This window comes from Mesoplodon bidens (assembly GCF_964165515.1).
Source record: "Mesoplodon bidens genome assembly, chromosome: 2".
NCBI lineage: Eukaryota > Metazoa > Chordata > Mammalia > Artiodactyla > Ziphiidae > Mesoplodon > Mesoplodon bidens.
Genome location: NC_138177.1, coordinates 165,597,176 through 165,607,988, shown reverse-complemented (window position 1 = coordinate 165,607,988; position 10,813 = coordinate 165,597,176). Strand labels below are relative to the sequence as shown.

Below are 10,813 nucleotides of genomic sequence, written 5' to 3'. Positions count from 1 at the left end.
CCTGTAGGTAGGGCTCTAAGGACGTAGGAGACAGGATGTGAGGACCAGTCAGAGCTAGGCAGGGTCCTGAGGGTTGGGTTGAGAGGCCAGGCAGCCCAAAGCATGATGGACTGTCTTGGGAGGTGATGAGACTCCTGCTGGTTTGGAGTAGATTTTTTTTTTTTCTTTTGCAGTACCCGGGCCTCTCACTGTTGTGGCCTGTCCCGCTGCGGAGCACAGGCTCCGGACGCACAGGCTCAGCAGCCATGGCTCACGGGCCCAGCCGCTCAGCAGCATGTGGGATCTTCCCGGACCGGGGCACGAACCCGTGTCCCCTGCAGCGGCAGGCGGACTCTCAACCACTGCGCCACCAGGGAAGCCCTGGAGTAGATTTTTTTAAAGGGTCAGGGGATTCCCCTGGTTGTCTGCTGGCACCTTCGAAAGCTGAGGAATGACAAATAAAAGTGGGACACTGAAAGGGCCCTCTGACAGCTGTGCAATAAAGGGCTGGGGGCAGGGTGGGGTGCTGAGTGTGGAGGCCAGGAGACAGGGAGGAGGAGGCTTCCAGGAGAGGCTGGGCAGGGACTGAAACCTGGGCAGTGGGAGGGTGGCAGAGGTGGGGGACAGATGGGAGAGAGTCCAGTGAGTGGCCGCAAGCATCAGGAGGCCTGGGGGCCAGGACATGAGGGCTGTTCACAAAAGTGGAAACTTGGAAATAGGAGAAGGTTTCAGGTGGGGAGGACACAGAGGAGTTGGGGTTGAGAAGACAGCAGGAGAGGGGTCCAGGAGAGTCACATGAGAGCCGAGAGGTGAGAGGCTTAGAGAAGCATCCTTGGGAGGAGCCAGGACAGAATTATGGGAAGGGGTGAGGGTACTGTCGGCCACTCCTCTCCCAGTCCGGGAGACTTGACAGAGGAAGCAGACATCACAGTAGCCTTCCCACAGTGGATATTCAATGGCTATTGCATCTACAAATGCAATTAAGGGCCAGTAGGGGTCTAACTGAACTGTAGTGAGAGCCATCTGAGGAGGGATTATTCCCCCTATTTAATAGATGAGGGAAAAGAGGCTCAGAAAATAAGACTGACTTGCAAAAATAAACGGAGAAGGCTGGACCTTGGGCTGGGGGTGGAGGAGGGACCCTCAGGGGCTCCAAGTGGTGGTAACATTCCGAAGCCGCTTCCAATGCTGGGGAGGAGGAGTGGGGTTTTGCTTAGAGTCCACTCCTTACCCACCTCCCCTCTTGGGGGTCTGTGAGGTGCTCTCTGATCTTTAAGCCATGGTGCAGGTGGGGCAAGACAGGCAGATTGAAATGAAGCAGACTTGGGGGGATCCGGAAGCTTTGCTGTGGCCTCGGCTCATGGTCCCAAAGCAAATGTAATCCAGGGCCCAACCTATTCTCAGGGTGGGGAAGAATCCGGGAGAGAATGGGGGGTGCTCAGAGGGGCTCCCCACGGACAGAGGGAGGGTATGGGAGCCTCACTTTGGCCCTGGAAGAGTCCAGGCCTCCTCAGACAGATGGGGCCCAGGGTGGCAGAGGGGACAGAGAGCAGCTCTGCTGAGGCCAGCACTTCCTGGGAGGCATATGTGGACATGGAGGGGACTATGTTGGCCAGGGAACACCTGGTACCTCCTATATGCCAGCTTGTGCCAAGCACCTTCATTTCCCTTGGAGGCTCTTCACACTCTGCTGTCTGCAGTTTACACAGGAGGAAACTGCAGCTCAGAATGGTTGAGAGACCTGCTTAAGGTCACAGAGTGGCACAGCAGGATCTATTCAGGGTTGTCTGGTTGCAGTCTGCAATCCTTCCACCACCCTGGTTCTCAGAAACGTTTCTAACTTTGCTTTCAAAGCAAGTTCCTATCAGCTCCTTAGTGGGCAGGGTGGGGCTGCTACCCATTCTACAGATGGGGCAACCAAGGCTCTGAGGGGTTGGGGCCAGCTCGGATTACAGGAGTTACAGAATAAGTCTGCAGAGGAGCTGGGGCCAAGCCCCAGGCATCTCCTACCCACCAAACCTGCTCTGGGGTTGCTGAAAGCCCAGGCCGCACCCCTGGGGAGCCGGGAGTCCAGGCCCGGTTTTGCATCAGGCCCTGTGAGAAGGTGTTTCCTCCTCCTCAGTGGGGCAGCCACTCCGCTGGGCTGCCGGTTGAGTCAGCCTTAGGCCCTCACTGCTCTTCTTCTGGTCCCTGAAACTCAGCTGCGAGGGGAGCCAGGGTTACCCGACGAAGGTGTCCCCTCCATACTGGACCCCTACAGGTAATACACCTCGGGGCCAGAGGGCCCCTGCCAGTGTCCCGAGGGGTGGGCACTGCCACCTGGTATCCTGAGCACCCTCTAGGACCTAGGGGTCGGGGAGGTGGAGCGTGTCTGGGGCTGGAACAGCCAGACAGACGGACAGACCCTTAAACTGACCAATGGGTCTGTCCCATAAGTGTTGAAACAGAGTGGGGAAGACCAGACACTGGATTCTGCCTTTGGAACCAGAGGGGACTGCAGGTAAGCGTGTGCTGCTGGGGACCCTGGGCTCAGATGCCCACAGCCCAGCCCAAGCAGACCTCAGGACAAGGGCGGGCAGGGTCAGTTCTGTGGAATGTCCCTCCACCTCCATACTCATACACACACACCTGGTGGCCCCCAGGGCACCAGAATACACACCACAACACACAGCCCAGTCACACATACACACACGCGCACACACCCCACCGTGCTGTCGCCCAGAAAGTCACAGAACATACCACACAGACGAGAGTCCCCCATGCAGCACCACACTGTGACATGACGCCCAGACACACATGCAGTGATACAACATTCACACCCACAAAATATACAGCCTCCCAGATCCCACAGTCTGCAGACGCCTGCTGAACAGAGACTCACAGTGGCACTGGGTAACACAGGGGCAGCCACACAGGCTCACACACCAGGCCCCAGAGGAGCCCTAAACAGTGCGTCTGTAACACCCAGGATCTGCACACAGTTGATGTTCAGGAAATGCTGTTAACATCGGTCACACCGGCATTTCCACAGCGTCATACACGACACCCGATAGAGACACCCACCCACCTCCCGGGTGAGGGTGGGGCAGCAGCGGGAGAGGGCTCGCTCGAGGGGCTCGCTGACTCAGCTGGGAGGGCACAGAGCGTGGGCTGGCGGCAGGCACAAGCCAGGACCTGCCTGCTGAGTGTCCTCTTCCCATCTCAGCCTTGCCTGGTGCCCCGGGAGGGAGGGGACTAAAGGGGCGGGAAGAGAGGAGAGACCGCCCAGCGGGCTCAGGCCACGGCTCTGCCCACGGCCCCGTCACAGGCTCCTTGCCACGTCCACATGCCCCTCGGGGCTGGGAAGATGTTTTCCTTCCGGAGTCACCGTGGTACCTTAGCTGCTTTGCAGCACTCGGCCTCCACTACCAGGTCCCACCCCAGCCAGGTCCTGGGTCAGGGCGTGGGGAACCCATATGGCCAGAGTAAAGGGGTCTAGGAAGGGGCTCCAGGCCAGGTGGCAGGGCTGGCAGCAGGGGCAACCTTGGGCTGGAGGCCTCCGTGGGAGTGGGTGCAGCAGTTACCTCCGGGGGAGGAAGTTAGGCTGTGAGCTGGGGAGGAGGCTGCCTCAGACAGGAAGGCCCAATCGGCCAGAGCAGGGTGGAGGTGAAGGGTGGAGGTGAAGAGTGGAGGGAAAGGACCCAAGTTGGGAGATTCCCGGGGCAGGGTGGTGAGCAGATATGTATGTGCACCTGTGCGTCTGGCTGCGTGTTCGTGTGTGTGCATTTCCCATGTGTGTGCAGGTGCATGTATTTCTGCATTTAACTAGTCAAACTTTTACTAAGCATCTGCTGTGTGCACAGTTCTGGCTTTGAAGATGAGGCCCTGTCCCTGACTTCAAGGAGCTCACAATCTAGTTTGGGGGATGCAGTATGTGTGTGCAAAAGTGTGTGTGATTTGTATATATCTAAGGACAGGTCTTTGTCCCTGGACTTATTCTTGTATAGGTGAACCAATCTGTGGGTCCTTGTCTTCCCTGTGTGCATGCGCCTGTGTGCAGGTTTAAGGATATGTTACATGCATCTCTTGGTCTGGACATGGATCTGGGCCTGTGACTGCATAGGGCCCTTTATGGGGGACCGGGTATGCATGAGCCTGTCTTTATATAGGTGTCAGTGTGCATGTGTGGCCAGGTGTGCATCTCACTGTGGGGAACTATATCTACATGTATCAGTGTGTGCATGTGCGTCTCTACATGTCTTTGAGTGTGTCCCTGAGTATGTTCATGGGTCTCGGTGTGCATGTGTCAACGAGTGCATCTCATGCAACCTTGATCTCAGCCTTCCTGGGCTTGTACCCCACCCACCATGGGGGGTGTATATTTGGGCAGAAAAGGCAATTGGCTCCAGGATGTGCCCTGTATATGGGCAGGCCTTTACCTGACTCTTGCTCTGCCCCCAGGGAGCCACGTGTGCCCAGCCTGGGCGCCGCCCCAGCTGATGCCCCAGAGGGGCCACCCATCTCGAAAGGGACTCTGGTCCCTGCCTGGCCCCCTCATGGCATATGAGCCACAGCCTGAGGCTGATGGGCAATTGGATCTCAGCTTCCTGACAGAGGAGGAGCGAGAGGCTATTGCCAAGGTCCTGAAGCGAGATGCCCACCTGCGCCAGCTGGAGGAGGGACGGGTCAGGTAAGGCAGAGTAGGGGAGCCCCAGAGGAAGGGGCCTCAGGCACTGGGGGGCTTGGGTGACTCCCACCCTCTCCCCTACCAATGTGTAGCCTGTCAGATATCTGGGTAGTCTTGTTTTTGCCCACTGGTCCACTCCACCCTTGGCCAGCTCAGTTCATCACCTCTCCCAGGGTGGCTGCACCAGCTCCCTTGCCGGCCTCCCTGCCTCCAGGCTCGCCCTTTCTGGCCCACCCTCCATGCTGCAGCTGGGACTCTCCAGATCTGTCTTTAATATGCTCTCCTGAAACCTCACATGGTTCCTCAGCATCTCCTGTCAGGGGCAAGCTCCAAAGCATGGTCCACAAGGCCTCCCTGGTTGGACCCTGCCAGCCTCTTCCACCAGTAAGCCTCACCCCCTGACACACATATACAAAATGTCCACTACAGCCACTCGGGTGCTCCACAGTCCCCGAACACACCCTTCGCTTTTATGATGTTTCTCCTGCCTGGAAGTGCACAATCACAGAGCAGCATGGGACTTACAAGTAGTGTTTGGGGACAGACAGGAAGCTTGTAACCTTGGACCTCCCCAGCACCACTCTCCTCATCTGTAAAATGGAGCTAACGAGCCCTACCTCATAGAATTAGGAAGGATTATACACAGTCATTTAATGAATAATAATTATTTTTCTTCTCTACCTGGAGAACTCCAATTTGTCAGTTAAGAGCAATTCCCATGTCACCTCCTCTGGGAAGCCCTCCAGTATTCTCACAGGCAAAGCTGGCCCTCTTACATACATCATGGCTCTACCTCACTATAGTGTACTTGTCTATTCTGGACTCAGTCTCCCCACCAACCTGAGCTCCTCCAAAGCAGGGATCAAGTCTGATTTGCTGTTGTATCCCTGGCCCCAGGTACAGGGCCTGGCACAGAGTGGGTGGCAATAATGTTGATTGCATGAGTGGTGACAGCCACCCCCTCCCCCATCCTCCAGCAAGCTCCGGACATCGCTGGCAGACCCTGGGCAGCTGAAGATCCTTACAGGGGACTGGTTCCAGGAAGCACGCTTCCAGCGGCACCACCAGGCCCACCTTGGCTCTGACCTTGTTCGCGCCTCCATCCGCAGGAAGAAGGGCTCCAGGGGTGAGAGGAGCTCCCCAGAGTGGGGCACGCCTTGGGCAGCCCAGGTCACCAGGTGTATGTGGACAAGGACAGAGGGCCCCTGGTTTCAGTTCCAGCTGCCCCTGGCACTGTGTGACTTTGGGTGGGCACTACCCCTCCATGGGCTACAGGAGGTGGGTGGGCATCTCCAAGGGCCAGACATCCTGAGAAGAGAGTTTCACAGAACTTCTCACCTGGGTGCAGGAGACCAGGCTCAGGGCAGCGATGGGGAGGCTGAGGCTGCTGGGAAAGAGACGGAAGAGGCGCTGGAGCCCAGGTGAGGAGGCATGGCAGGGAGTGGAGGGTGCCTCCCAGTCACCTGGGGCCCATCTCTGACTATACCTCTCCCTCTTCCCAGGCTCCCCATGGACGAGGCCCCCCAAGAGAGGTCCAGCGAGGCTGAGGTGAGTAATGAATGACTGAATGGGCTAATGAATGAATGTACAGTGTCCCTGGCATGGAGGTGGGATGTGCTGGGGAAAGCGCCCAGCCTGAGAACCAGGAGACCCTGGCCTGGGCCGCTGTCATCTTCCTCTGTCAAACGGGGGTGTGGGCCCATCCTCTAAGGGAAACTCTGAATTGGTTACTAGGGGTGGAGTGTGGACTGAGCTGGGTGAGGTCCAAGACTCAGATGCCACCAATGGGACCCTGGGAGTTAGGTAGGGCAGGCCCTGAAGTGTGAAGGGCTGTGAAGGACAGGCCAGACTGGCCCTGCAGCTGGTTGCCAGCTCTGCCCTGAGGGCAGTGCAAAATCGGAAGCTGGAACCTCTGACCCCTTCACCACTGGCCCCCTCTGTGACTTCTACCCCTTGCTTCTTTCAGGGACCTGATTTCCCCTCACCATATGTCCCCCCAAAGGCTTCAGATCACGAGGAGGAGCCCCAGGCCCAAGAAGGTGAGTGGGAAGGTGTGTGCTGGGAGCACAGAGAGGTTGCGGGGATCAGAGGCAGCTCTAAGTGACCCCAGCCACCTGTGTTCACCTTCCTCGTCCTGCTTAGGGGGCTGGTAGGTGTGGTCTCCACCAGCGACCGCAGGCCAGCACTGGGGTCTGAATGGGGGTTGTAAACCAGCCCCTCCAAATTTTCTCAGGGGCAGGGCGGGCAGGGGAGGGGCTCGCTGAGCTGTTCGTGCCCCTCCCAGCCCCCGGCACCGGGGGCGTTCAGGCCTTCGCCGCCGAGGAGGATGACTCTGAGCTGGAGCCTCCGTCGAGGGGAGAGGAGGAGCCGCAGCCCGCGCCTGCCCAGGTAGGCGGGAGCGGCCCGCGGCTGCTCTCAAGACCCGGAGAGGACTTCGGGCGGGGAGTGCAGCTGCCCGAGGCTGCGAGCGGTCCGGGACCGAGAGCGGTCGCGGGAAGGGCGGGGGGTTAGGGGGCGCCCCCGTCACTTACCCCCTCCTCAGACCCAGGAGGCGTCCGAGATCCTGGAGAATGGGGAGGAGGCCCCGGGGCCCGACCTGTCACTCCACCGCGTGCTCAGCAGCAGCTTCTCCACGCCCAGCCTCAACTCCTCCGCGGTGAGGGGGTGAGGGAGAAGGCCTGGGGTGGGGGTGGGGTGCGCCTCCCCTCCCCGTATCCCGAGGCGTTGCCCCTGCATGACCCCTCCCTTGACCCCCGGACCTGACACTCCAGCCTCCAGGCAAGCTACCTCACTTTACCCCCCTGCCCTCCCATCTGAACCCTCCGCGCTCCCCTTCCCCGGCCCCGACGTGAGCCCCGCAGCCCGCCCTGACCTCCCCACCCTCCGCCCGCAGCTGAGCAGCAGCCAAATGAGCCTGTCCGGGGAGGCGGAGGCGGGCGCGGTACAGGTGAGCGGCTCCCTGTACTTCGCGCTGCGCTACGAGCCTGGTGCCGCCCAGCTGCGCGTGCACGTGATCCAGTGCCAGGGCCTGGCCGCCGCCCGGCGCCGCCGCTCCGACCCGTGAGTGTCTGACCCCGCGAGGAGGGGCGCTAGGGAGCCGCTCTCACTGTCCAACCCCACCGCTTTTCTTGGCCTCAGTTTCCTCATCTTCAAAATGGGAATAACGTTCTTGGTAGACGCGGGAGCTGGGTGAGATAACTCCTGTAAAGCGCTGCACGAGGCCTGGCACGCGAAGCTGCGTTCCCGGCTGTGGCTGGGGAGTAGACGCTGGAGGGGTAAAGGGGGCCCCCTCCACCTCCGGTCCTCACCTGCCCCGCTCCAGCTACGTCAAAAGCAAACTCCTCCCGGGTAAGCAGAGCAAGCGCAAGACCTCAGTGAAGAAACGGAATCTGAACCCGGTCTTCAACGAGACTCTCTGGGTGAGGCTGCGACGCCAGGGCGGCCCCCCATTAATGAACCGAACGCCCCTTCCTGCGGGGACCGGGTGGCGGGGGCAGCCATGGTGTCGTCATTGCCGGTCGTTCCAATCCTCCATTCTGGGGGAGGAACGGCAGGGAGGCCCTCGCATTAACGCGCTCTCCAACATGTCAGTCTAGAGGTGGGCGCGGCGCTAGTCCAGACCCCCATTAATACCGACCGGGGTTCCCCAGGATTCCTTCCAGCAAGGAGCGTGGTAGGATAAGCCCCAGCCAGCACTCCCGCAACACTGAGGCCGGGGCCATCGACGCTGCTTCATTAAAGTGCACCTCCTGTCCCCAGCACTCCGTCCCGCAGGCCGAGCTCCGGGACCGCGTGCTGAGCCTGTCCGTGTGGCACCGCGAAAGCCTGGGTCGCAACATCTTTCTGGGCGAAGTCGAAGTGCCCCTGGACACGTGGGACTGGGACTCCGAGCCCACCTGGCTCCCCCTGCAGCCCCGGGTGAGCAGCTGACCCGCGGCGCAGATCTCCCGCCTTTACCGCACTGGGCTTTCCCCCAGTCCCCGTCAGCCTCGAAACCTTACGGCCCCATGCAGAGGTCTGCCCAGGGCTCTCGGATTCCCCAGGCCGCTCCCTCGGCAGCCCCCTCCAAGACCCCGACCCGTCGGTGTCTGGAGACTCCGCTCCCTTCCGGCCCCTTTTCCCTAGGACTTTGTCCCCACCCGCTGACGAGCCCGCCTCTCGCAGGTCCCGCCCTCTCCCGACGACCTTCCCAGCCGCGGACTGCTCTCTCTGTCCCTCAAGTACGTGCCCGCTGGCTCTAAGGGTGAGTGACCGCCGGCGAGAGACCAAGCTGGACGTGCCTTGAGAGGCGGGGAATCTCTGTCCCGCAAGGGTGAGGGACAAGTGTCTGTCCTTGGGGCAGGGCCTGAGCCGAGCCTCTTTGCAGGCGCAGGACTGCCCGCGAGCGGGGAGCTGCACTTCTGGGTGAAGGAAGCTCAGGACCTCGTGTCTCTGCGCCCAGGACCCCTGGATACCTACATACAATGGTGAGGGGCATCGGTACTTCCCCGCCTCCCTTCCATTCTCATGCAGTGGAGCTCCCCACCTTCAACAAACCCCTTCTGATCACCCACCCTTGATTCCCCACTCTGGGCTTTGACCGCTGAGCAGAGGTGGAGGGGAGAGCTTGAGCAAAGGCCTGGAGTCAGGAGAGTTGAGGACTCCCCTGAGCAGCTGCATTTCAGTGACTGGAGCATAGGACTTGCTGGAGAGCTGAGGCTGAGACCTGGGAGGTCTCAGGGGCCTGTCCATCTCAGGGGCCTGTCCATGGAGGCCCTGGAAAGCCAGGCTGTGGGGTTTGGTCCTGAACTTGCAGTTCAGTGGTTTTGAAAGTAAGCACCGGAGGAATTCTAGGGGTGCCTCCAGGTGCGGTCCCACCCTCAGAAAGTAAAATAGAGGTAGGCCAATGAGGTTCTGAGTTCCCAGCCTTGATTCAACAAGAGACATTGTTTTTCTTTTAGGTTTTGTACTTCTGAATAATATTTTTGTCTTGCAGAAAGGGCTCCAAGGCTTTAAAAAGTTTGGAAACTACTTCTGGGGGGCTGTGAAGGTGACTGAGCTGAGGAGTAGCAGAACTGCATTTCAGAGACATTACTCTGGGGTCCTGTGAATAGGGGTTGTAACTTTTAAAGGCAGGAGATCTGAGAGGAGGTTGGCGCAAAGGTCCCAGGATACTAAATGATGCCCATTTAGGACCCCAGGGTTTGAGGCCAGTTCTCAGGCAGGAGCCAGAGGACATGGACATTGTGAGGAAGTATGGGTAGGACTCGGTGACTGGCTGGTTCTGGGGGGTGTGAGGGGGTGGCCACTTGACGCCAGCCCACCTCCCCACAGTTTGGTGCTGCCTGATGACAGCCGGGCCAGCCGCCAACGCACAAGGGTGGTGCGACGCAGCGTCAGCCCCATGTTCAATCACACCATGGTTTACGATGGCTTCGGGCCTGCTGACCTGCGCCAGGCCTGTGCTGAGCTCTCTCTCTGGGACCATGGGCCCCTGGCCAGTCGCCAGCTGGGGGGCACACGCCTCAGCCTGGGCACCGGTGAGTGGGGCAGAGCCCTGAGGGGACCCGATGCTAGGAGGCAGGGGCTTGACATGTGGCCCTGGGCACTTCTCTGTCCTTTCCTGAGCTTTGGTGTCTATGGAGAACGTGGGGGTGATAGTGCATGATCTGGGACCAGGCAGGTGTTCCTTGGGACCTGGGGTGTCCAGTGTGACCGTGTCTTCCACCCCTGCCCGCCCACATCTAGGCAGCAGCTATGGGCTCCAGGTGCCCTGGATGGACTCCACACCTGAAGAGAGGCAGCTGTGGCAGACCCTCCTGGAGCGGCCGTGTGAGTGGGTGGATGGCCTTCTGCCCCTCAGAACCAACCTAGCCCCCAGGACATAGCTGCCCTACAAGCCCTACAAAACCCCTCTTTCTGGACCCCCATCTCAGGGCCTGCCCTTGGCTAAAGTCAATAAAGTCTATTCTGAGGGCAACAAGGGGCTGATGTCGGCTTGGGGGTGGGAGTGTGGGGAGGGCAGTGATAGCAGGGAAGTGAAGAGGGCCAGATGAAGGAACTTTAGACTCAGACATAAAGACTTTAGGGAGCTGGTCCTAGGACTCCTCCCCATACTTCAGACATCGCCAAGGCCCAACGGTACAAAAGTATTGTTTAATAGTCTGCCTGCCGGCACTCCAGGAGCTC

At 59.6% G+C, this 10,813-nt stretch overlaps 1 protein-coding gene across 1 annotated transcript; it reads left to right on the top strand.

Moving 5' to 3' along the window:
• The first annotated feature begins 2,130 nt into the window (after positions 1-2,130).
• SYTL1 (synaptotagmin like 1) lies at positions 2,131-10,593 on the top strand. Its single transcript, XM_081224896.1, has 15 exons — positions 2,131-2,239; positions 4,420-4,648; positions 5,623-5,771; positions 5,994-6,066; positions 6,148-6,193; positions 6,612-6,684; positions 6,930-7,033; positions 7,188-7,301; positions 7,539-7,705; positions 7,968-8,064; positions 8,405-8,563; positions 8,810-8,888; positions 9,012-9,111; positions 9,959-10,164; positions 10,373-10,593. The coding sequence occupies exons 2-15, from the start codon at positions 4,458-4,460 to the stop codon at positions 10,510-10,512; spliced, it is 1,698 nt and encodes a 565-aa protein (XP_081081022.1). The 5' UTR covers positions 2,131-2,239; positions 4,420-4,457; the 3' UTR covers positions 10,513-10,593.
• Positions 10,594-10,813: the final 220 nt, after the last annotated feature.

What these genes read in the sequence shown, in the direction of transcription:
- SYTL1 (XM_081224896.1), top strand. Translation starts at nt 4,458, where the DNA reads ATGCCCCAGAGGGGCCACCCATCTCGAAAGGGACTCTGGTCCCTGCCT. An exon ending in GGAGCCCCAGGCCCAAGAAG is followed by an intron (nt 6,685 to 6,929) that starts GTGAGTGGGAAG and finishes TGCCCCTCCCAG; the next exon opens with CCCCCGGCACCGGGGGCGTT. An exon ending in CGGCGCCGCCGCTCCGACCC is followed by an intron (nt 7,706 to 7,967) that starts GTGAGTGTCTGA and finishes GCCCCGCTCCAG; the next exon opens with CTACGTCAAAAGCAAACTCC.